This window comes from Mus caroli, chromosome 11, assembly GCF_900094665.2.
Source record: "Mus caroli chromosome 11, CAROLI_EIJ_v1.1, whole genome shotgun sequence".
Lineage (NCBI taxonomy): Eukaryota > Metazoa > Chordata > Mammalia > Rodentia > Muridae > Mus > Mus caroli.
In genome coordinates, this window is record NC_034580.1 from 74,302,328 (window position 1) to 74,328,468 (window position 26,141).

General features: G+C 40.1%; 1 protein-coding gene and 1 pseudogene across 6 annotated transcripts in view; one reads left to right on the plus strand and one right to left on the minus strand.

Moving 5' to 3' along the window:
- Nf1 (neurofibromin 1) overlaps positions 1-26,141 on the plus strand; it is a 248,756-nt gene that overhangs the window by 20,293 nt on the left and 202,322 nt on the right. For all 6 annotated transcript variants that reach the window (XM_029483492.1, XM_029483494.1, XM_029483490.1 and 3 more), the window contains exon 2: positions 24,309-24,452. In XM_029483492.1, the coding sequence (XP_029339352.1) occupies positions 24,309-24,452 (144 nt within the window). The remainder of the gene's footprint in view (positions 1-24,308; positions 24,453-26,141) is intronic.
- Positions 11,001-17,243, minus strand: LOC110306191 (annotated as a pseudogene).

Sequence of the window (26,141 nt, forward strand, 5' to 3'; positions counted from 1 at the left end):
TATTCTAAGTGTTTGGCATGATGGCATGTGCAGTCCGAAGCATACTTTGTTTCAAGACTGCAGTGAAGTTCCATGATGCAACAGGAGTGAGTACCACCAATTCATTTTTGATTGTTGCACTTGAGAAAATTTTCCTTATTGCCAGCATTTTCATGATCCCCATGACTCATAGTTGAAGATTTAGTCGGGAGCTACAGTAAGTGTAAACTAGTGAATTTTGAATTATATTTTACCCATACAAATTTATCTTTGTCTTCTTTCTTTCTTTCTTTCTTTCTTTCTTTCTTTCTTTCTTTCTTTCTTTCTTTCTTTCTTTCTTTCTTTTTTTCGAGACAGGATTTTTCTGTGTAGCCTTGGCTGTCCTGGAACTCACTCTGTAAACCAGGCTGGCCTCGAACTCAGAAATCCGCCTGCCTCTGCCTCCCAAGTGCTGGGATTAAAGATTTGCGCCACCACCACTGGGCTCTTTGTTACCTTTCTGTTGTTTCAAATTTTGTAGAACTCTACCTGTTAAAGTCCATTGTTATGAATTACATTATTGATACTATTATAGCTTGCCAAATCTATTTTTTGTACTTATTTATATTTATTAGCCTGTGTATATGTTACCATGTATGTGTGTGCTTGATGAATGTGAAGGTCAGAAGAGGGCACTGAATACTGGAACTGGAATTATAAAGAATTGTGAGCTGTCATGTGGGTGCTTGGATCTGAACCCAAGTCTTCTGTAAGAACAGTAACTGCTCTTAACAGCTGAGCCATCTCTCTAGGCCCCACCCTACCAAATCTCAAAAGGCTTACTTTTTAATTATTAGACCTAGTCATTTTCAACTGAAGAGTTGTGTATGTATTTTAGAAGAATAATATAAATAATTGGGCTCTGAGCATCTAGCTAGTTAGAACCTATTCAGCTTGCCTGCTAAATCACAGTGGAAATCTTGAGAGAGTTGGAACAGAAGAACTTAAAACTATAAAGTTCTCTTCAAGGATCTATTAAAACATAACCACTTATAAAACCTTACTTCTCATTAGTGTTAGGGAATTTTCATTTTAGAACTCTAAAGCCATATTTGCTAATTATCTTCTCTACCACCCATAATCCAGAAAGACAAAGAGTTGTGCTCCCCTCTATTGTATATGTGGCATGCACATAGAAGAAACTAAAAATTTACTGAATGAATTTATGAGAAATGATTTTCTGTGCTTTTCAAGAGAACTGTCTGGCACATGTCAAGTCTTAAGAGATTAAAGAATGGCTCTTAATTTTTAAGAGTTTATATTTTTATTTACTGTTTTGTATTAATTATTATAACATGTGCCACAACATGCTAGTGGAGGTTAGAAGACAGCTATGGAAGTTGGTCTTTTGGCTTCCAACATGTCATCCCTGGATTGAACTCAGGTTCTCAGACATGCACAGTAGCACCTTCTCCCACTGAACCATCTTGCTGGCCCTAGACTGGCTCTTTCCCCCATTCTCGTCTTGTTCTAATCAAATCATCATAAATACAGTCATTTGACATTTAAAATAAATAAAAGTTTGTATCAACACTTGTAGATTAGAATTTGGTTGAATTCTAGAAAAAATGTCTTTCAAATATGGTACATCTATTAACTAATATGAACTGGTTTTTACTATTTCAAACTAAGTAAAAATAATTTTATTCAGTGTTATGTGTTTTTAATCTACATGTTGTCTTATGAATAAATGTTTCTAAATGCAGTTTGGGAACTAGAATTTGAGGGGAACTTTTTTCTTTAGCTTTCTGGATAATCACAAAATAAAGTGGATTCTTAAAAGTGTCAGTGGACCTGGTAAGGTGGAAGTGTTCTAGCCGCAGCTCAGATAGAGGAAACTTTTGCGAACAATTTATTTTAATTTTTTTATCCTACAGAAATCACTCTGGGTGTGAAGAATGCAAGTTTTTAATAGTGCCCTATTACTCTCTAGACACAGCACAATTCTAGCTTAGATGATTTGTGACAGGCAGTCAACTGTTGAAAGAGTTTGACTTTATTGTGTGTGTGTGACAGAGACCCATTGAAAGGCTTTAAGTATGAATGCCATGGTCACATGTTTTAAACAGTTTCTTTATAGTTATACTGGAGATGGATTTGAGGAGACAGTATTAAAGACAATGAGAATAAGAAATTGTAATGGGAATGAAGTTCTGAAGTAGGGAATTGATTGTAGGAATTTAGAGAGCCTGAATGTGAGATTTGTGTAGGAGATGATATTGAAAGGCTTAGATGATTAAATAAGGACAGGAAGAAACTAATGGGAGTAAGTTAGTTGAAAATTGGGAAAAGTTGTGAATGACAGGACTTAAAAAAAAAGTTGTGGTGGTGCATGTTCATATATATGCAGATGTATACAAGTGCACTTATGTGTGAGAGCAGAGGTCAGCCTAAGGTACCGTTCCTCAGGAACTGTACATCTTTTACATTTTTATTTATTTATTTATTTATTTATTTATTTATTTATTTATTTATTTATTTTACTTATTCTTTGGTAATTTTATACCTGAATCCTCCAACTCATGCCTACCTTTATGTCCTGCCTTTAACCTCCTGCCTGCCTGCCTGCCTGCCTGCCTGCCTGCCTGCCTGCCTGCCTGCCTGCCTGCCTGCCTTTAACCTCCTGCCTGCCTGCCTGCCCACTGAGTCTAATTAGTACTGCCTGTGTGTAAGACCAAACATTGGCTTATAGACAACATATCGTGGACCATACTCCAAAAGAAAATTCTCCCTCTCTATCTTGTTAGTCCTGGTTGTTTTTTAATTATTACCATTTGTTTGTTTGTTTGCTTGCTTTGTTTGTTTTTGTCACCTTGACACAAACTAGATAGCTGGAAAGAGCCTTAGTTGAGATGCCCCTCCATCAGATGGCCTCTAGGCAAGTCTGGTTAGTTGATATGGAGGATCCAGCGCAGTGTGGTTGGTTCCACCCCTGGGCAGGTGGTTTTGAACTGTATAAGAAAGCAGGCTGAGCAAGCAGTGAGAATTATATAAGAAAGCAGGCTGAGCAAGCAGTGAGAATTGTGTAAGAAAGCAGGCTGAGCAAGCAGTGAGAATTGTATAAGAAAGCAGGCTGAGCAAGCAGTGAGAAGCAAACCTGTAAGCAGCTTTCCTCTAGGGCTTTTGCTTCAGTTCCTGCCTTCAGGTTCCTGCTCTGAGTTCCTGCCTTTACTTTCCTCAGTGATGGAGTATGACCTGTTGTAAGATGAAATAAATTCTTCCCCAAGTTGCTTTTGTAATTGTGTGAAATCTAATTAAGACATTTGGTTTTTCTCAACTGGGTCTCTCACTAGGACCCAGACTGGTAGATTGGGATACGCTAGTAGCCAGTGAGCCCTTGAGTCTTGCTTGTCTCCACCTCCCCAGTGCTAGGATGCAATGTACCCCTTGGCTAGAGACCCTTTCCCTTTGATTATGGTGCTGGAGATGGACCTCAGAACCTTGGTCATGCTAGGCAGGTGTTCTTTCATTAATCCACATCCCAACTTTCAACTTCTTCAGAAAGAGTCTTGATAATTGTGTGTTGTTTTATTTGGCTGGACTATATATTAACTTCAGTTCACAATTTCTTCCTTTCCTCTTCAATTGTTGAATTGTTTGCTTATGGTCTCTAGCAATGGTCCTTTCTTAACCTGTGGCTCATGACTACTTTGGCAAACCTCTGTCTCCAAAAATATTTACAATGCAGTTCATAATAGTAGCAAAATTCTATTTATGAAGTAGTAGTGAATGTAATTTTATGGTTGAAGGTCACCACACCATGAGGAACTGTATTTAAAGGGTCACAGCAATAGGAAGGTTGAGAAGCACTGGTTTAGAGGACTATTTATTTCCTTTTCAATAGTTTCACTTGTTAGTTTTCAGGTAAATTAAGGATGAATGTCTTATATAAAACATGTTTTCTGAGATAGGGATGTAGCTTAGTAGTAGAATGCAAGGGTTTGATTTTGATCTCTTGCACCAGAAGACAGACAGGCAGGCAGGCAGGCAGGCAGGCGCTCACACACACACACACACACACACACACACACACACACACACATTTGGTTTATTTTTTATGCTTTGACTTTGAGTCATGTCCTTGGGGATTCTGTGACTCCCGATTCTCCTGTCTGTGCTCTTCTCAAAGATTACAGGCGTATGCTACTGTTAGAGAAATAATAAATCTTCGGTACACTGAGCTTAGTGAGGTGAAGGAACGGCTTCTTAATAGCACTTGGCTGACTCTGGCTAATGCCCAAAGATGGGCCAGCCTCAAATAGAAGATGTTACTAGCATGGACACATTAGGCTTATGCATTCCACACACTCACCCTTAAGTCCTTTTCAGGTCTAGCCCCAGGTTACACTTGGAACGGATGAGAGATATTGTCAGACTCATAATTACAGTGGTGCTGTTTTTATTTATTTATTTTTATTATTTTTTTTATTTTGGTTTTTCGAGACAGGGTTTCTCTGTATAGCCCTGGCTGTCCTGGAACTCACTCTGTAGACCAGGCTGGCCTCGAACTCAGAAATCCGCCTGCCTCTGCCTCCCAAGTGCTGGGATTAAAGGCGTGCGCCACCACCGCCCGGCTGGTGCTGTTTTTAAAAATAGTTGTTACCCAGATTCTTCTGACCCATCTGCAGAATTATGTTTTCTCTGTGAAGCGGAGAGGGGACGTGGTGGCTGACCAGGACTTAAGATAGCTGTGACCTTGCGCTGTTCCCCAGAGCTGCCCCCTAGAATTATGTTCTTTGATACAGGGATGGGCCTAATGGCTGTTAGTAAGTCAGAGTTGTCTCTTTGTTATGGGAGTGGAGCCTCTTTGGAGATCAATCTTGGTGAATAAACTTCAGCAGAAACATTCATAGCAACCCCAAACTTCAATTATGATACAAAGTTTTCTTTCTCACATTGTACACTAATCTTCCAATCCTGCTGGAGGCAGCAGTCCTTTAGCTAAATTCTTTGTTCTGTAACTTAATATTTCCTAAGCAAGTTTATTAGTGTTTTTTTGTTTTGTTTTGGTTTGGTTTGGGTTTTGGTTTTTCGAGACAGGGTTTCTCTGTATAGCCCTGGCTGTCCTGGATGGAACTCACTCTGTAGACCAGGCTGGCCTCGAACTCAGAAATTCTCCTGCCTCTGCCTCCCAAGTGCTAGGATTAGAGGCGCCACCACTGCCCGGCAGCAAGTTTATTAGTAATTTTTTTTCAAAACAGTGATTTTTCTCTGTAGCCCAGGCTGTCCTGGAACTCGCTCTTGTAGACCAGGCTAGCCTCAAACTCAGACATCTACCTGCTTCTGACTCCAGAGTGCTGGGGTTAAAGGCATGGGTCACTATGTATATGTATATATTTTTAAATGGGTATGGGGTACATAGGTTCTCAGTATTTCCTGGCTCCTAACTTGTAATCCACCTGTTTCAGTTCTTTCCAGTGTTAGGAATATAGGTATTTCTATGGAGCCCAGCTCTCAACACCTCTCTCTCCCCGTCCATTGACTCTAATGGTATTATTTTAGCATTGGGATGTTAAAAGTAGACTAGTTAAAAATCGACTGAGTGTGAAGTTGAAAGGGCTTCCAGACTCAGGCCTGGAAGTTAAACTTGTGTTGGCTCTGTTCTCCGGGATTATTCCAAGTTTATTTTAATCTGCATCTTGCCGTTTTATGAATGAAGTTCTCTTTCATTCAGTCCAATAAGAAAATGGCCATTAACACACTGCTAAATAGCTCCAGCTTCTGGTTTGAACTAAGTTATAAAACTTAGCATAGTGGCAGGTGCTCCAACTGTTATATGTGCCATGTTACAGGTAACACATAGCATCTTTGTTAACCAGAACCTACTTTCTCGGCTACTGTGAAGGAGGTAAAATCTAGATGAGAATCTTCACTGTTGCCTTTTGTTATTTTAGCTTATTAAAATTGATAAATTGTGAACTTTGCAAGTGTATTTTATTATGTTTTAAAAATTTGAATCCCACCGGGTGGTGGTGGTGGTACACGCCTTTAATCCCAGCACTCGGGAGGCAGAGGCAGGCAGATTTCTGAGTTCGAGGACAGCCTGGTCTACAGAGTGAGTTCCAGGACAGCCAGGGCTACACAGAGAAACCCTGTGTTGAAAAACTGAAAAAAAAAAAAAAAAAAAAAAATTTTTTTTTTTTTGAATCCCACGTGTTAGCTTCATAAACATTGAACTGTCCCTGTTTGGTTTTGTGGTGAATTAACAAAGCACACTTATAGATCTGATTAAATGTGGCCTTTTTAGTCATTCTTCTTAAAAAAGTTATCTTCCAGCCTTCCTCTCTGCCCTTTCCTGCCCATGTGGGAGGTTAGAGGTGACCTCACTGAGTCCCCCATGTCATTTGTGAGGTAGGATGTTTACATGACTAACAGTAGAGCTTAAGCCCTAGGCGTCCTCCTGTCCCTGCTTCTCAAGTGCTGGGATTCTTGGTGTGTGCCACTTTACTCAGCTCTTTGCATAGATTCTGGAAGAAGCAACTCAGGTCTCACAGGCACTGCACTAATGGAGCCCCTCCCCAGCTCTCCGTCTTCCTTTTAACCTCAGTGACAGACAGGGTCCTTTTAACCTCAGTGACAGACAGGGTGTCTTATGTTAATGTGACCAGAAGAGGAATGATTTTGAAATTTGTTGGCTGGCTTTTTGAATAATAATATTAGGAAAATATTTTTTCTGAGTGAAGATAATGGGATAATTAGCTAAACTGGTAGTTTTGGAGGCAGTTGTTTTGGAAAGTATCTTTGTCTATTTATTTAACGTGCTGTAGTAAATTTAGTAAAATAGGAAGTAGAAATTCATCCATCACACTCCTGGTGGCTGAGAAAGGCGAAGAATAAGACACAGCAGGTTTGGTGTCAAAAGGCTTGTGCCTCCTAAATGTCCCTTCTTGTCCTTTCTTCACATAGGCCCCATTTGTATTTTCCGTGGTTCTGGAGATTAAGCCCGGGACTGGCCTTTACATATGCTAGGGGAGCCTTATCCCACTGAGCACATCTTTAGCTCTCTCTTTTATTTAGGTCTTTTTGAGGTAATGGTGCTTAGGCTGGCTTCTTGAACTTGCTGTGTAGCCCAAGCTGGCCTTTAATTCACAGTTCTTCTTCGTTCTGCACCTCCATGTGCTAAAATTCGAGGCATGGGCTGTCATGTTCATTTCACTTGGGCCTCTTAGGACATGATCATCCTTTGAGGGCTCTATAACCTGATTTCCATTCTTGTAAAACCTTCAATGAGGGCTAAGTTTCAACATATGAATAGGGTATTGTGAAACAATTTGTCCCGTACATCCATGTCTTTGTTATATGTAGATAGAGTATGTTTGCTCTATTCCAGTAGCACCATATGTCTGAAGTCTAGAGTCGTTTCATTCTCATCTAAGTGAGCATAGGCGAGAGTCAAGATGTTGTTCATCTTGAGGCAAGTTGCCCAGCTGTGAATTTGTGAAATTAAGTTATCTGCTCCTAAGATGCAAGTTTGGGGCAGGCAGAAGATAAGCATTCCTATTCCTAAAAGGTGAGAAAGAGGAAAGAAGAAAGGGATTGTGGGTGTTGCATAAGGAAATCCAAAGCCCAGCAGTGTAAAATAGTGTATCTTAAGGCTCATGAATAACGAGTTTTACCCCACATCTTGCCTTTCACACCCCCTGCTGTAGAATTTGAGCTTTTAAAACTTTGGCAGTCTTGGTGTTAATAGTTCTGCTGGGTGGGTGCAGCCTGTGTGGTATGGGTTGGAATGCTGGTCTGTGGCTCTTCCAGGCTAGAGTCAACCAACCTATGGGTTTCTGAGCCTGACAGGAGGAGGAGTACCCATAACTTCCTGAATGCCTTTGTGGCCATTTCTGTTACCTTGATGCTTCATCTCTTACCCCTACGAATCTGTTAAAAAAATCATCATAGATCTGTGGGAGTTGCTTTCCCAGACATACATTCTCATTCTTTACATCATGGCCAGGAAGAAGCTCCCAAATAACATGTTTGCTTTCCTTTTGATTGTAAATTTCATCTTTAAGTCACTTTTCTATTTGGATTTACTCGGATGCTGTAAGCCATGCTGTGGTTCCTGCTTTTGTTTACATAGCTCATCAGCCAGACATCTAATTTTACCACTCACGAATCCTATCTCCTGTACAATGTCAGGATAGGACTCAGTTCATAATGGCTCTTTATCACTTTTTATTTTTATTTTCATTACTGTATGTGGAACCCGGATCCTCGAGCATGCTGGACCGTTTTCTACTATTGCACAGTAGCCCTTGCTTCTCTGTAAAAGGGTCTGTGTTCTTCCCGTTGGCAGTGACATGTTCCTCATTTCTGCGACCTCATCGGAATGACCTTTACTGTTCATATTTCTATCAAAAGCATCTGTGTAATCTCTGCAAGGACAGAGGCATTCTGTGTAGTGAGCTTCTGTGCGGTCGGTCGCCTTAGAATCATCCATAAGGCTCTGTTCATAGTGACAAGGCTTTTTTTACACACATGTCTAGATCCTTCCATCTTGTACCTATTATCCAGTTCCAAAGTTGCTTCTGCAGTTAGATTTATGTTATAACAACAACTCTACTCTTTGGTCCTAGCTTCTGTCTTTGTTTGGGCTACTATGACAACATATGCAGATGTGAAGGCTGGTCTGTATAGGTGGTGCTTTCTTGGTATGCTTTCACCATGTATAATAGTTCTAAAGAAATTATGTTACATCTTTACCCTGATATACCAGTTGTCTACATTGTTTTTGTTATTTTGGGGGGTATTTTTTGAGATTGGCCTTCCATATTTTATTCAGAGTGACTTCAAACTCAAGCTTATCCTTTTTCCTACACCCTGGAGAGCTGGGATTATAGGCACAGCACCACTGTGCTTTTCTACTTCTATATATTTTCATCTATTCTCCCTGCCTTTTCTTTGTCCACACATGCATATAACTGGGGGACATGAAGAGAAACACTTGATGCTTAGTTGCAGTCATAATGCCATGTCCCAGGATGCCTCAGGGTGCCTTTAAGAGTAAGCTAACATCTTTAAATGGTAATAAAAAATTTAAATCTAGGACACTTAACATCATAATAGTACTAAACTATACTCCATGCCTATATTTAAAGTTTGCTAGTAGTAGTTGCTCAAATAATTCATGTATTTTTTTTTTTTGTTTGCTTATAATTTTTAATGATTGCTCAAGTGTATCTACATCTACCTGCATACCAGAAGAGGGCATCAGATCCCATTACAGATGGTTGTGAGCCACCATGTGGTTGCTGGGAATTGAACTTAGGACCTCTGAAAGAGCAGTCAGTGCTCTTAATTGCTGAGCCATCTCTCCAGCCCCCAATTCATGTATTAATAATTTTCAAAGTGGTGCTTTCCTTATCTTCTTTGGATGTAAGTGTAGGGAGTTTTCAATACTTTAATCTTTGTAAATTGTATATTGTGTTTTGTGTGCTGGGGCATGTATATCTCCTGTATAACTCATTTGAGTTGCTTGGTTTTCAGTACATATTTACGACAGTCTTTTCTAGAAATATATTTTTAAAATGTTTTTGGAAAATACTGTAAAATTTAAGTTCATACAGATATATTATAGAATGATATGGAAAATTTTCATCCTATGGAAGTATACCATAGGATTTAAAGATTATTTTACCTCTCAAATATAGAGATAACTGGTCCAAATTTGTTCCCAAATACATAATAAAGTGGCATGCCTTTTTATTGGGTTGATGTTTTGGGGAAAATCACCACAGGTCTATAATAAGAAAACTACCCATAACTAGTGACAGTTATAATAATGAAAATGTCAGGAGTTCATGCCTGTCATCCCAGGACTTGGAGGATAGAGACAGGTAGCTCTCCCGGTCGTCTAAGGCCAGCCTGGGTTACATGAGCTTGTTTAAAAAAAAAAAAAAAAAAGATTACAATCCCCAAACAATAATAGTAAAAAGGATATACCATATGCATTTTTTTTACTTTTGATAACCAAAAGTATTTGTCTAAATTGTAGATCAAATTTTGTAGCGAGTACCCCTTTCCCCTTTCTGTTCAGTTAGAGAATAGTAATGTATGCTCAGGATAGTAATATTTGATTTAGTTGACGTGAATCAAAAATTGGGGAGTTACTGTTTTTAAAAGCTGACATTCACTTTTAATAAGTTGTTAGAAGCTACATTCATGTTTGTATGGTACAAGTAACTTCATGTGGGGTGGCATTTGCTTTTGAGAAAAATTGTTTTTCTTTGGGGACAGAGGATCTCTCTGGTTTAACTTCTGGAGGGTGTCCTAGTTACTGTTCTTTCTCCTCTCTGTGAGAAATCATGTGAGAGAGGGCATCAGATGGTCCCTTAGAGTGTGTTCCAGACAGTTGCAAGCCACCACATGGATGCTGGGGAGGGAGCCTGGGGCCTCTGGAAGAGCAGCTGGAGCTCTTATCTGCTGAGCATCTCTCCAGACTAGCATTCTTCTTCTCAGTGAGTGTGCAACCTCTGCTAATGGAGTGGTGGTGTTCACTTTCAGGGCCGGTCTTCCTGCCACCTTAAACCCCTCTGAAACCCTCCCACATGTTGGAAAGGGTTCTGTAGCTCTCAGTCTTGTCAGCTTGACTGTAAAGATTGACTATCACAGACCCGTTTATTATTTTGAAAATGGGTCTGACTCTCTAACACACCTTGTCTGGAATTAATATTTTCCTGCCTTAGCCTATTCAGTGCTGGGATTATGGGTGTGTACCACCTAACCTAGGTAATAAAAGTATTTTTATTTTATAAAATGTTGTACATAAAGTTCAAGGGTTCTTTACACCCTCTGATCCCCTTTATTCCTCTCATTTTAACTACTGGCCTGAAGTTTATTTGTATTCTGTGTCTCCAGCCAGGTATGGAAGTACATACCTTTTTTTTTGTGGGGGTGGTTCAGGGAACTTTTATTGATGGTATTCAAGAGAGTAGGATGGGGGTCTAGGATGGAAAATGTGAGGGAGATGCTTACTGCTGGAGGTTGAGTTAGGAAAGGGACTCCTCTGCAACCGAGAGCCTCTCTCTTGCTCTTAGTGTCCTTGCTGGGGTGGGTGGTCCAGGGTTTCTTACTCCTTGGAGGCCATGGAGGCCATGAGGTCCAACCACCTTGTTGCTGTAGCTGTGTTCATTGCCATACCAGAAGATGAGCTTTACAAAGTTGTCATTGAGAGCAATGCCAGCCACAGCAACAAAGGTAGAAGAGTGGGAGTTGCTGTTGAAGTCGCAGGAGACAACCTGGTCCTCAGTGTAGCCCAGGATGCCCTTCAGTGGGCTCTCAGATGCCTGCTTCACCACCTTCTTGATGTCATCATACTTGTCAGGTTTCTCCACGCAGCATGTCATATCCATAACGGATACATTGGGAGTAGGAACACAGAAGGCCGTGCCAGTGAGCTTCTCTCTCATTTGGGATGACCTTACCCACAGCCTTGGCAGTATCAGTGGATGCAGGGATGATATTCTGGGCAGCCCCAGAGCCATCACGCCACAGCTTTCCAGGGGGGCCATCTACAGTCTTCTGAGTGGCAGTGATGGCATGAACTGTGGACATGAGCTCTTCCACAATGCCAAAGTTGTCATGGATGACCTTGGCCAGGGGGGCTAAGCAGTTGGTGGTGCAGGATGCATTGCTGACAATCTTGAGTGAGTTGTCATATTTCTCGTGGTTCAGACCCATCACAGACATGGGTGCACCGGCAGAAGGGGTAGAGATAATGACTGTTTTGGCCCTACCCTTCATGTGGCTGTCTCCATGGAGGTGAAGACCCAGTAGACTCTACTACATACTCAGCACCAGCATCACTCCATTTGATGTTAGTGGGATCTCGCTCCTGGAAGATGGTGATGGGCTTCCTGTTGATGACAAGCTTCCCATTCTCAGCCTTGACTGTCCTGTTGACTTTGCCTTGGGTGGAGTCTTACATGTAGTTGAGGTCAATGAAGGGGCCATTGATGGCAACAGTCTCCACTTTAGAAGGCAGCCCTGGTAACTAGGCGTCCAATACGGGTCAAATCTATTCACACCGACCTTCACCAACTTGTCTATGGGACGAGGCTGACACAGCTGTCTCTGGAACAGGGAGGAGTAGAGAGCCAAAAGTGTATACCTTTAATACCAGCATGCGTGGCAGAGGTGGGTGATTTCTTTGAGGTTTTTTTTTTTTTTAAGATTTATTTTTTATTTTATGTATATGAGTACACCATTGCTCTCTTCAGATTCCATTACAGATGGTTGTGAGCCATGTGGTTGCTGGGAATTGAACTCGGGACTTCCGGAAGAGCAACCAGTGCTCTTAACCACAGAGCCATCTCTCCAGCCCCAATTTTTTTGAGTTTAAGGCCAGCCTGGGCTACATAGTAAGACCTGTTTTAAACAAACACACACACAATGAAAAAAAATTTTTTTATATGGAAAATATATGGGGAATATTTTTTAAAATGCTTTAAAACCTTTTTGTATGTTCTTGTTTTTAGGCATAGATACTCACTTGATTTAAATTTAGCTGTTTTAATAATGTCAGTTTATCTATTACATGAATTCAAACAGAATCCAAACTCACTGCGGTCTTCCTGCCTCAGCTCCCAAATGCTGGTATTGTAGAGCATGTGCTTCTATGTTCAGCAAATCAATTTTTGTTTTCAACTACAGAGGATCAGTTACACTTCTACTGTGGAGGATCATAGTATACAAGAGTATATAATGGGGTGGAGAGATGCTCAGTGCTTAAGACCATTTGCTGCTCCTTCAGAGGACCCAGGTTTGAGTGCATCCACATGGGAGCTTACAGCCACCTGTAACCTTTTCTGGCCTCCGAGGACTCCAGGCATGCACCTTGTGCACAGGTTTACGTATAGGTAAAACACCCATACACATAAAAAAAATCTTGTGGGGCTGAAGACATGGCTTAGTGGTTAAGAGTACTAGCTGTTCTTTTAGAAGACCCAGTACCCACATAAAGACTTAATCATGAACTCTAAGTCTAGCTCCAGGGGATCCAGTGCCCTCTTGGTTTCCATGGGCATTGTATGCATGAGATGCACAGACAGAAACTTATACACTTAAGAATAAATAAATTTTTTTTTAAAAAGATTATGTGAAGTGTGTTTATACAGTTCATAGCTAAACAATAATACTGTGGACTCTTGTATTGAGGTTAGGGAAGAACATTGCTGGTGTCTTAAACTTGTTGATAACCTAAATCACACTGGTTTTCTTACCATTTACTGTTATCCTGAATTGTGTTTAGAAAATTTCCCTGCTTTCTAGTGAGTCTCTCCAAACACGTTTGTTTCCTTGTCTTTGACATTGTTTAACGATACAGCAATATTATAGGTGTCGTCTTTCCTATGCATTTGGAGTGTCATTTCTGTTCTTGTGTGGAGTTCATTACTGCTACAGATTATTTCATACTTCACTATTTATAGTATTGATAATAAACAGTTAGTACATACACTCTCCCCTTCTTTTTTTCTGGTAGTGCTGGGGGTCAAAACCTAAGGACTTGCTTGTTCCTTCTAGGCAAGTGTTCCATCTCTGGGCTACACCCTGTGTTGCATGTTTTTGCTGTAACTAATAATGCTGCTTCTGACGATTGGGAATATATGTAGTCTAGTAGTAGACCTGCTCAGCGTTAGCGTATATGAGAAGGTTCAATTTTACCAGAAAATGCCACATTGTCTTTAAGTCTTTGATCCCCAGTGCTGCCCCCTTCAGCATGTCTTCCTGTTGCTCACTGTCCTTGGGGTTGTGTATTTAACATTTGTAGCTACCCGCTTAGTGATACATCACTTCTTCCTAGCAGATAGCAAAAGATTACTTTAACCATATTCCATATTTGAAATTTCATTTTTTTAATTTTTAAGTTGTATTTTATTATTTCACATGAGTATGTTGCTTGTATGTTTGTATGTATGTATGTATATGTATATATATGTATATGCACAATGTATAGCACCCGTCGAGGTCAGAAGAAGGCATTAGATTCCTTGGGACAAAAATTATAGACTTATAATGTGAATTATATAGCTGTCATGTGAATGCTGGGAATTAGTCCTGGTCCTCTTGTAAGAGCAGCAAGTGCTCTTAAACAACTGCTGAGCTAATTATCTGGCTCCCAGTGTTTCTTTCTCTCTCTCTTTTTTTTTAAATTATAAATGTGTGTGTGTGTGTGTGTGTGTGTGTTTACACAGATGCAGGTGCCTGTAGAGGCCAAAAGTGGGAGTTGGGTCCTCTGGGGCTGTAGTCATGGCAGTTTGTTAGCTGCCTGACCTAGGTGCTGCAGAATGAACTCAGGTCCTCTAAAGACTAAGCACATGTTTGTAACCACTGAGGCATCTCTTTAGCCAGGCTTTTTATTATTTTTCAATTTTAGGTGTTTTTGTTTTCTGGTTATGATTTTCCTTTTTATCCAGGATGTTTTATTGTCTTTGAGATGTTTTCCTAGCTATCTTTGTTTGTGTGTTTGTTTCCAGTTTTCAAGACAGGGTTTCTCTATGTAGTCCTGGCTTTCCTGGGAAAAACTCTAGGCCAGGCTGGCCCTAAACCCAGAGATCTGCCTGCCTCTGCCTCTCTAGTATGAGGATTAAAGGTGGCCACCACCAGTGTCTGGCTTTATTTATTAATTTATACTTCAGTGTTGAAGATCAAGCCATTCAAAATGCCAGCATAGCCGGGCGTGGTGGCGCACGCCTTTAATCCCAGCACTCGGGAGGCAGAGGCAGGCGGATTTCTGAGTTCGAGGCCAGCCTGGTCCACAGAGTGAGTGCCAGGACAGCCAGGGCTATACAGAGAAACCCTGTCTCGAAAAACAAAACAAAACAAAACAAAAAAATGCCAGCATAGTTAGGGAGGAACTTGAGAGGCCCCACTGCTGACAAGGGAGCTATTTGTTGGTAGTGGATAGCTACTGTGGGAGGGAAAAACCATCGAAGGTGTGGCCAGTGTTGGTTGCCCATGTTTCAATAGCTCTATAGCTGTGCACATATGGTCTGCATTAAATGGACTTAGTAGTCTATTTTTTAAAAAGGGCTGGCGAGATGGCTCAGAGGTTTTTTTTAAAAAAAGTCATGAAGTTGGGAGGCAGACATGTGGAGATCTGGGGCATTGGAGGGGAGAAATGGGGCTGGACATAATCATATTTCATTGTAAACACATGAAATTCTCAATAAAAAATAAATAAAAATATTTCTATTTTAATTGTATTGTCAGCAAATATGGTTTTCATGTTACTAGTACTTTCAAATTTGACCTTAACTTTTTATAGTTGAATATTTTATTACTTACTACTGTTGCAAAATTTTTCAAAATGTAGTACATGTTAGAAAAGTACTGTATCCTGGGCTGTATTCCTGATCCTCTTTAGCTTTTACATTTTATTTATTTATTTATTTATTTATTGGGTTTTTGGAGACAGGGTTTCTCTGTGTAGCTCTGGCTGTCCTGGAACTCACTCTGTAGACCAGGCTGGCCTTGAACTCAGAAATCCGCTTGTCTCTGCCTCCCAAGTGCTGGGATTAAAGGTGTGTGCCACCACTGCCCGGCTATTTTGTTATTTTTAAAAGAAGATTTATTTTTAATAACTTTATACTTGGTAGCACAATTACAGATAGTTGTGAACTGCCTTGTGGGGGCTAGGGATTGAACCTAGGTCCTTTGGAGGAGTAGCCAGCACTCTAAACTGGTAAGCCATGTCTCCAACTGTACTTTTTACTTTGTAATTTTGAAGCAGATTCTCTCTGAGTTTCTTGGGCTTGCTTTGCACTCTCTTACATAGGCTACCATTTGAGTCATGAGTCTGAGCCTCCCTAGTGGGATTACAGGTTCATGCCAGGTTCAGTTTAAGAAACAATGGACAATTTTAATATCTCAAAGTTCTGCTTTTCTAAAATCCATAAGCGGCTTCATGATAATAGCTTTTGCTCACTGTTTTTCAAAAGATTGCAGATGAACGGCAGTCATCTAAAGATTTGACATGTACTAATTATTCACTTCCAGTGAAATCATTTCCATAGCTATAGGGGGGTGGCTTCAATATCTATCTATGTATCTATCTATCCAATCTAATCTTCAATATCTATCAATCTAATCTAACCTAATCTTCAATATCTATCTATCTATCTATCTATCTATCTATCTATCTATCTATCTATCTATCTATCTATCTAATCTACCCTATCTAATCCATCTAATCTATTTCTAGCTGCTTGCAAAGGGGCTCAGTTCCTGTTCATAGACCTTCTTGAACACATGACAGTTGACGTGGTGGAAGGTGAAGGTTTTGAGAGATCAGAAGCTATGTCTTTTTTTAAGACCCTTGGAAGCTGATACGCCCTCCCTTCTGCTATCTTATATTACCCATAGAGAACAGTTTTCATATAGGGTGCGAGAACTACACAAGGTTATAGATACTACAACATTGGAATAATTATGTGCCATCTTGGAGTCTAGATAGTCATGAAGTTCATTTTATAAAGATTTTATATGTTCTTGAAAATAATGTGTAATCTCTGGTTCTTGGGTATAATTCTTATGTGTTGTTTTGGTCAAGTTCTGCATTCTAATTTTTCCCCCTTACTACATTGTATAACTGAAAGAGATATATGTTAGGCAGTCTTGCACTGAATTTGATGTGATTTATTTTTTTTACTTTTATTGTGTTTGAGAACGTGTGGTATGTGCACACATGCTTATACCTATGCATGTACACACACATAGACCAGAGGAGGGTGTTGAATGTCCTGCTCTGTCACTGCCTTATTCTTTTGACACAGGGTTTCTCACTGAACTTAGAGCTAGACTGGTGGCCAGCAAACCCCAACAGTTCTCCATTCTTTATACCCCTAACATCATTGAGATTGCAGCTACTCGCACAGCCACGCCCAGCTTGTTACCTGAGTACCAGCAGCAGAACTCAGGCTCCCATGCTTGTATAGCAGGTGCTCTTACCTTCTGAGCCATCTCTTTAGGCCAAAGTAGTAGATATGCCAGTTTTATTATGTGTATATAATTAGGTGCTCAGAAGTCAGAATCTCATGCTGTGAAGTCATCTTTTTCAGGTCCTCCATCCTTCCCTCCCTCTCTCCCTCCCTCCCTCTACCTTGCATGTGTTGGACAAGCCATCTGCTATATGTATTCCACTTGTTGAGTTTCATTAGTATCTGCTGGGTCTTCTTCCACTTCTTGTTGAGTTTCTTTAGTATCTGCTGGGTCTTCTTCCATTCACTGACCATGAATCTTTGTGTATGTTTGTGTTTTAAGTTTTTCTTATAAATAGTACAATGGAGATAGTTTGACTTTTTCTTCCAACTGGAATGTTTATTTTATTTACATTAATCATGATTACTGGCATATTTGAACTTATTTCTGTTACTTTATAAGGCTTTTATCTTCCTTTTTTTCCACTCTACCCCCTTCATGAATTTGACTTTTTGTTTTGTTTTATTTTATTTTATGTATATGAGTACACTGTAGTTTGTCTTCAGACACCCTAGAAGAAGGCACTGGACCCCATTACAAATAGTTGTAAGCCACCATGTTGCTGGAAATTGAATTCAAGATCTCTGGAAGAGCAGTCAGTGCTTTTAACCACTGAGCCATTACTCCAGCCCGAATCTGACTTTTCTTTTAGGCTTATTTTTCTTCTGCTTGAAGCATGTTCTTTAGAACTATTTTAAATAAGGGTCTATTGTAGTAATTGCTCTTTTTCTTTTCTTAAAAATATCTTAATTTCCTCCTCATTTCTGAGTCATAATTTCACCAGTATGTAGAAATCTGGGTAGTTGTTTGCCTCTTAAGTATGTTAAAGATACCCTTTTCTTACTTTTCTACTGTTGTTGAGAACTCAGTTGTCATTATAATTGCCATTACTGTATAGGTGGTATTTTTCTTTCTGGCTGCTTTAAAGTCTTTTTCTTTTTCACCTTTTGTATTTTCCCTCTCACCAAAGGTAATTATGTTGAGTAATGAATGCATTAATTGACTTGATTATTGTCATAGTTAACTTTTCTATTGCTGTGATAAAACACAGTGACGAAAGCAATTTATAAAAAGCTGTTCAGGGGTGGGGGTGGCGGGGGTGGCGGGGGTGGCGGGGATATCAGCAGTAGAGTTGGTGGCAGCACACGCCTTTAACCCCTAGCACTTGGGAGACAGAGGCAGGAGGATCTCTATGAGTTCAAGGCTAGCTTGGGTTACAAAGTGAGTTCCAGGACAGTCAGGGCTACCCAGAGAAACCCTGTTTCAAAAAAACCAAAAGAAAAAAGAAAAAAAAAGTTTAGTTTGGCTTACGTTTTCAGAGGGTTAGAATCCATGATGTCAGAGCAAAGGAATAGCTGAGAGATCACATCTTAACCATAACCATGAGGCAGAGAGAGAGAGAGAGAGAGAGAGAGAGAGAGAGAGAGAGAGAGAGGGAGAGAGAGCAAGCAAGCATTGGGAATCTCAAAGAGTCTTTTTGAAATGGGAAAGACCACCCCCAGTGATGCATTTAGACAGTTCTACCAGCTGGGAACCAAGTGTTGAGATATATGAACCATGGGGATGAGTTTCATTCAGACTATCACAACTGTGGCTATGATTTCACAGGATATTCAAATCTTGTTATGTAAGTTAAATATATAAAATTTTATTTGCTAATTATGCCTAAGTGGGAAAACAAATGTAAAAGTCTGCTTTTAAATGAGGGATAATTGGGAGTTCTTGTGCATGCGCTTTTTTGTAGGGCAGGTTGGTAGGGAGCTCACTTCATGGTTGTTGACCCTCCAGATGTGTTTCAGTGAAGATCCACTTTATCTGGACGAATATTGTTGCCTCACTGGTTGCTTAGGTAGTAATGCTTGATTAAAGGATTAAGCTAAGAGCCTGGTAGGTTTATATTATGGAGATTGTCACCTATTAAGGAAGTAAGAGGATTATTGTGGAAAGGTTATTTTATAGTTCAGGTTTCAAAATATAGGCAAAGGAAATGGTCATTGAGTCTTTACCTCTGAATTCAGTGAACTGTCTGTACTTTGTCTGTAGCCTAGCAGGGGCAACCTGTTGCTCCTGGACCACAGTCTCAGGCACATTGCTCCAGGTAATAAAAGGTGGTTGTTAAAGGCAATTGGAAAGGCAGTGTAATGTTACTGGTTTATTTTTTCATTCAACAAACATTTATTAATTGCCTTTATAAAACCTTCTAATCAAAGGATAAAACGACTTTTGAGAAAGATGTCTTTCTTGCTACCATGGAACTTAAAATGCAAGAGTGATATGCGTTAAACAGTTTATCTAATTAAAAGTTGTGGCTAATTATATTTGTTACAAGAATCATAGACATCCTGGGGATGTGGCTTAATTGATATAGAGGACTTGTTTAGCCTGCATGAAGTTATAGACATCTGTAGCACTGTATGAAATTGGGCATGGTGGTACATGCTGGCAACTTTAGTAATTAGGGAGTAGAGGCAGAAGGATCAGAAGTTCAGGGTCATCTTTGATTGCAATAGAGAGTTTGAGTCTGGGGTAGATGAGACACTAGAGAAATAGAAAAAGAATTTTTTTGAGCAAAATAATTATATTTGAGAGGTTTTTTTCTTTCATGGCTTTCTTTTCAGTGAGCATTTATTACTTTCACAATTGGGGAAAAGTGAATTAAACTTCAAAAATATGCTATATTACAAATATCTTTAGCTATAGTAGAATTTTGAGATTCTTTGGACATAATAGAATATAAAGGGTTTAGGTTGCATGAGGAAAAATGAGCACCTTTGAATTATCTCTGTTTAAAGCAAAATATGACCTACTATAAGATCCCAACAGATAGGGATCGATTTAGAAGAAAGCATGACATAAAACAAAGACCTGTGAACAATGAGTAGTTTGTTTCTAGTTTCACTCAGAAATTCTTTGAAAGGTCACAGACTAAAATGTGTGCTTCTGTGTACATTCTAATGAGTTTCTAAAAGGCCTCTCAGACTGTAATGGAAGTTAGGGATGATGTTACATTTCACTTAGTGTACACACAGGAAAAAAGCAAAGGAAAGCTATTTCATGAGGAGGAAGAGCACCCAATATGTCATCTTTAGGTACTAGGAAACAAACATATGAAGGAGGTGTCTTCTTTGCTGGAGGACAGGCTGACTGATGAAAGGCACCGGCTGCTTTCCCAGAGGACCAGTGTGATTCCAGCATCCACATGGCAGGCAGCTCATGACCATCTTTAAACTCCAGTTCTGGGACATCTGACTCCCTCTTTTTTGGCCTCCAAGGGCATTGTATGCACATGGTACATAGACATACACATTATTATTAATTATTAATACATTAAAAAATTTAACTACCCTTGATTGTAGCTTATATTAAGCACATCTCCCAGAAAAGTCTGTGTTATTGGTTACATATTACATAATAGTCCTTTATGTAGTACTCAATGAACTTAAAATTATGAAGTTTGTTTTTATTTTAAAGTCATTTTAAGTATATAATTGGCAATCAAACAAAGCTATTATTCCTTTAGCAAAGTTAAATGAAAAAGGTGAGCTAACTGCAAATTGTTAAGCCAGGAATCCATGATACAGGATATGGCTAAGCTAATAGTATATGAATTACTAAAGTTGGGCAGAGTGGATGGATAACAGCCTGAAATTTAATCTTGAGCTCATAAAACAGGTATTACATAATTACCATTTTAAAAACAATACAGATATAAACCATCTGTAGGCAAAGGTATTTGCATGGAGCCACACTAATTTTGCCAAGAAGTGAATTTCCTTGAATTCACTTTTCCTTGAATGCTTGAGTTTTAGTTTATTCTTTTCCTGCTATTCTGAATAGCCACCCAAGTTTTCATGCACAGAAGCATGAAGTCTTTTTTTTTTTTAAAGATTTATTTTATTTACATGAGTACACTATAGCTGTCTTCAAACACACCAGAAGAGGGAATCAGATCCCATTACAGATGGTTCTGAGCTATCATGTGGTTGCTGGGATTTGAACTCAGGACCTCTTGAAGAGCAACCAGTGCTCTTAACCACTGAGCCATCTCTCCAGCCCAGAAGCGTCTTATAGAACCTATTTATACTCACTTCACCCCTATTTATGCAATCACTATTGAAACTTCAAAAGCTAATTCCCAAATGTCTTTTCAGCAGGAGCCCGCCTCTTACCAGCCTAAACTACAGTTGTATTGTTTGCACAGAAAATGCTGGCTCCATTATTTCCTTCTCTCCCTCTGTAAAGTTCAAAAGCCATTAGGTAAAACAGAGCAAGTAGGCATCTCTGTACATGCTTGGGTAAGAGCCTGATCAGGGTGAAAAGGCATTCCTGTGGAGGAGAGCAGCATAAGACAGACAGAGAGAGTCCACATTTGCCAGGCTAGGCAGAGTCAGACGAGTGACTGGGACAGGAGAGACCACTCTGTAGAGGGTGGCCAGACGGAACATTAGCTCACCCAGGGAGGAGGGGACAATAGGCCACAGGGTGACAAGGCCCCAGTGGGATAAGGATAGAATTTATAAGAAAGATATCCCTAGATAGGTGTCAGTACCTGAGTGGGCCCAGAAGGTGCTGGTGGGCTGTGGCCAGAGCAGGTGTGTACTAGCACTAGCAGGTGCATATGGGGAAGCAGTGTAGCACAAGCAGAGTGTCCAAGCCTGCTACAGTAAAGGAGGAGGGAAACAAGAGAGGTCCAGGGGGACAGTGTGCTGCTGACCGAGCCGCAGAGGTGCTCGCCACCTCAGCTGGGTTTCTGTAACCCAGCTGGTGAAGTTAAAGTTCATAAAATTAAAAACATAAGATGGCTTCCTTCTTTTTTTTTTTTAAGATTTACTTATTGATTATAAGCTGTCTTCAGACACTCCAGAAGAGGGCGCCAGATCTCGTTACAGATGGTTGTGAGCCACCATGTGGTTGCTGGGATTTGAACTCTGGACCTTCGGAAGAGCAGTCGGGTGCTCTTACCCACTGAGCCATCTCTCCAGCCCCAGATGGCTTCCTTCTTTTGGAGTTCTTTTGACTTCCTTTTCCTTACTCCTTTATTTAATCCCATGAATTCTCTACTTTTCGTCCTATGGTCAATTTGGAGTTTAATTTCAGCATTTTCTTCTCAAAATAGGCTGCTTTTGGATTAAGTGATTCTTCAATTGGGTGGTTTAGAACATTGCCTAATAGGATTTGATAGCTGCATCTTATATAACTATTAAATTTAAATAAAATCAAACATTTGATTCCTTATCTGGACTAGCCATCCTGCAGATGTTTACAATAGCAAGGTAGAGCTGGCTAGTGGCCAAGGTACTGATCATTGCGGATACAGAATATCATTGCAGAAAATTCTATTATTTGTTATTTAGAATATGCCATAGTTCTTCGGACTTGTGCATGGTCCTGTTGTGTATGTCTATTCGAACATCCCTGTTTTGTGTGTGTGTGTGTTTTCCTATATAAGCCTTCTGTGTTTTCATTGAGAGTGTATTGCCATTTGGGAAGATTGTTTGTTCGTTCATCAGGCTTTCTGTTTCCTGTTATGTGTATACGTATACTCCCCTAGTGTTGTGTTAAGTGGCTCCTATTTGTACACACATACACATCTGTGAATGTGTGTAAGTTTGCAGCTTTATTCTTCTGGATTCTCTATTGATTGTATGGAAGGGCTGGGGAAATTTAGATTTACAAGGTGTATTGTTGTTGCCTTAGTTAGGGTTTCCGTTGCTGTGATAAGACACCATGACTATAGTAACTCTTTAAAGGCAAACATTTAATTGGAGCTGGCTTACAATTTTAGAGGTTTAGTCCATTATTATCATAGCTGGAAGCATGGCAGCACGCAGACAGGCGTGGTGGTAGAGGAGCTGAGAATTCTGGCATCCTCAGGTAGCTAGGAAGCTCTCCTTTGCAATGGGTAGAACCTGAGCATAGGAGAAGACCTCCAAAGCCCACCCCCACAGTGACACACTTACTCTAACAAGGCCACACCTCCTAACATACCATTCCCTATGGGCCAAGTATACTTAAACCACAGTTTCACTTGTGTGAAAATGGCACAGTTGACATTTTCACATTCTAAAATTATCTTTTTTTGAATTTTCAATTTTTTTCCTCCATAGTCTTCTTTGTTTGTTTGTTTGTTTGTTTTTTGTTTTTTCGAGACAGGGTTTCTCCGTATAGTCCTGGCTGTCCTGGAACTCACTTTGTAGACCAGGCTGGCCTCGAACTCAGAAATCCGCCTGCCTCTGCCTCCCGAGTGCTGGTATTAAAGGCGTGCGCCACCACACCCGGCCCTGTTTGTTTGTTTGTTTTTTTGATGCATGGTTTCTCTGTGTAGCCCTGGCTGTCTTGGAACTCATTGTATAGACCAGACTGGCCTCGAACTCACAGACATCTGCCTGCCCTTGCTTCCTGATTTAAAGGCATGTGCTACTACTGTTCAGCTTCCTCCTCTTTATGGTCAGTTATGTAATTCTATAATAGTTTCTGTGCACTGCCTTCCTTACATCCAAACCTCATCCCCTCTGTATTTGTTACTTCTCTGTTGTCAAGCTAATCCTGTCCTACTGACTACAATGTCTGGCATGTCACTTGTTCCTCCCACCTTTACTTGCACCACCTCTCAAGTGGAGAGAGTCGTAGGTGTGGCCTCACAGAGGAGCCTCCTTGGTTCTCTCTCAGTATCACCAGGGTCTAAGAATAGTGCATCGAGTTCTGATGCTTACGTACAGAATTAGGCTTTTGAGTTGAGATGCATTTTTATGCAGTGAAGTTGAACTCATCCACAGGTTAGTGTAAATGTGAGCCTCCAAAGAATTTGTTTGTTTGTGAGATGAATTTCTAGGTTGTGTTGCTACTGCCTTGGTTGTGTGGTTGGTTATCTTCACTGCGTCAGTTGTAACTCTGCTCCTGACTTTATAGTTTATTGAATTTGAACAATTGGCTCTTGTTTCCTAATGATTAGTGATTTGCAGCCTAGATTTTCTTTGTCTGTATTTCATTCAGTGCACACACTAAAGGATTATGTGTATTTCTTGCGGAATTCTCTTACTTTGTAGCTAGAAGGACATAGCTCTGGTGCCTAGGTCGTCATTCTTCTTGGAAAGCACTGGGTAGAAGATTTGACTTTATAGATACAGGTTTATGGCTTTACAGAAGGAAAACTGAAAATTAAAACTAAAAGACCACTTAGGATTTGCTCTCAATTCTATGTTGCATTGTACATTAGAGTTTGAGATATAAATTTCGTAGGTATGGTTGATAAAGATTTCCTAAAAAGTTGTGATTTTCACTGAAAATACATGTTTAGTCTTACTATTTTTCCCTTTTAGCTTCCAATAAAGACAGGACAGCAGAACACACATACCAAAGTCAGCACTGAGCACAACAAGGAGTGTCTGATCAACATTTCCAAATACAAGTTTTCTCTGGTCATCAGTGGGCTCACCACCATCCTAAAGAATGTTAACAATATGGTGAGTATCTGACTTACCCGATCTCTGCTTTGTGGTGAATTTGCTTCATTTTCGTTGTGATTTGGAAGTTTGGAGAGCATGTTTTAAAGTATGGAAAACATATTCTTAGGTTTTCAGACATAAGTCACTATTTAATGGACAAGCTCAAGTGTAACTTTGAAATTTTGACTTCAGGTTTTTATTCCCTTTGAAGCTTCTCTTATCAATTACTCTGTTATTCGGGAATTAGAATTTTATATCTTTTGTATTGTATGTAAGTTATCATAATATAGATTCCTTCCCTCCTTCCTTCCTAAGCTGGGTAGTACAGACTTTGTTTTTGTTTTTGTTTTTTTTAATTTTTAATATTTTTTATTACGTATTTTCCTCAATTACATTCCAATGCTATCCCAAAATCCCCCATACCCTCCCCCCCACTTCCCTACCCACCCATTCCCATTTTTTTGGCCCTGGCGTTCCCCTGTACTGGGGCATATAAAGTTTGCGTGTCCAATGGGCCTCTCTTTCCAGTGATGGCCGACTAGGCCATCTTTTGATACATATGCAGCTAGAGTCAAGAGCTCCGGGGTACTGGTTAGTTCATTATGTTGTTCCACCTATAGGGTTGCAGATCCCTTTAGCTCCTTGGGTACTTTCTCTAGCTCCTCCATTGGGAGCCCTGTGATCCATCCAATAGCTGACTGTGAGCATCCACTTCTGTGTTTGTTAGGCCCCCAGACTTTGTTAATATGCTTTTTGTTAGCTGCTTCCTTAGATGTATTTATTGATTGTCCCTGTCCAAACTACGTGGTGAATAAGAGTATGACCTTTCACTTCTAAAGTGAGATTACTTTTTCCCACTGTATTAAAGAGTTTTCTCTGCCTTCCCCAAATCTGAAGCAGGCTGGGTAGTGTTAGAGACTCAGTGTTCGAGAGCAGCGTTCTCTGTTTCTTAGCAGTCAGTTGACTTCATCAAGGGAGTCCACTGCTGAGAGCTGCCAGTCCTTCTCCCATCCTTCCCACCTGGCCGCCTCTGTACTCCAACAGCTTCTAACAATCTACTTCATACTTCTCCAGACAGCAGATGGACGCTTCCTTCTCTCAGTTTGTGTTGTTTGTGCTGAGCTGTGAAGCAGCCACTTTTGTAGATTTTGAGGATTAGTTTTCTAGTCATGTCAACTTTGGAGAATTTCCTTTTAAGAAGGCTGTTCAATACCAGAGATATGGGCAGTTCAGTAGATTGTTTCCTTTGCTAAATTTATGCTTTTTTTCTTCTAAAAAGCATAGGACGTTATATACACTGTACAGTGATTTACAGGATGCACTTCCTGTTGTGCTGTAGCTCTTTGCCTGCTGTGGAACGCAGTATTAGTGTTTCTTCTGTCTGAGCATGCGGCTGCGGTCCCAGGCACACTGCCGTAGTTTATATTTGCAATCTTCTTTAGAACTCTTGTGATGTTGGCATTCATGTAGACCTCACTGAAAAGTTACAGGGCCTGTAAGGTGGCTCAGTGCGTAAAGGTAATTGTCATTGGTCCTCGGAGCAAACTGGTTGAAGGTGAGAACCAACCCCTGAAAGTTGTCATTCTCTGACTTCCACGTGGACACTGTGGAGTGCCCACAGCCATACTAGCACACATACTACATGTTCAATAATGATAAAATAGAAAACAGAAAAATTTAAAAGAAAAATTATACAGTGAAAGTCAC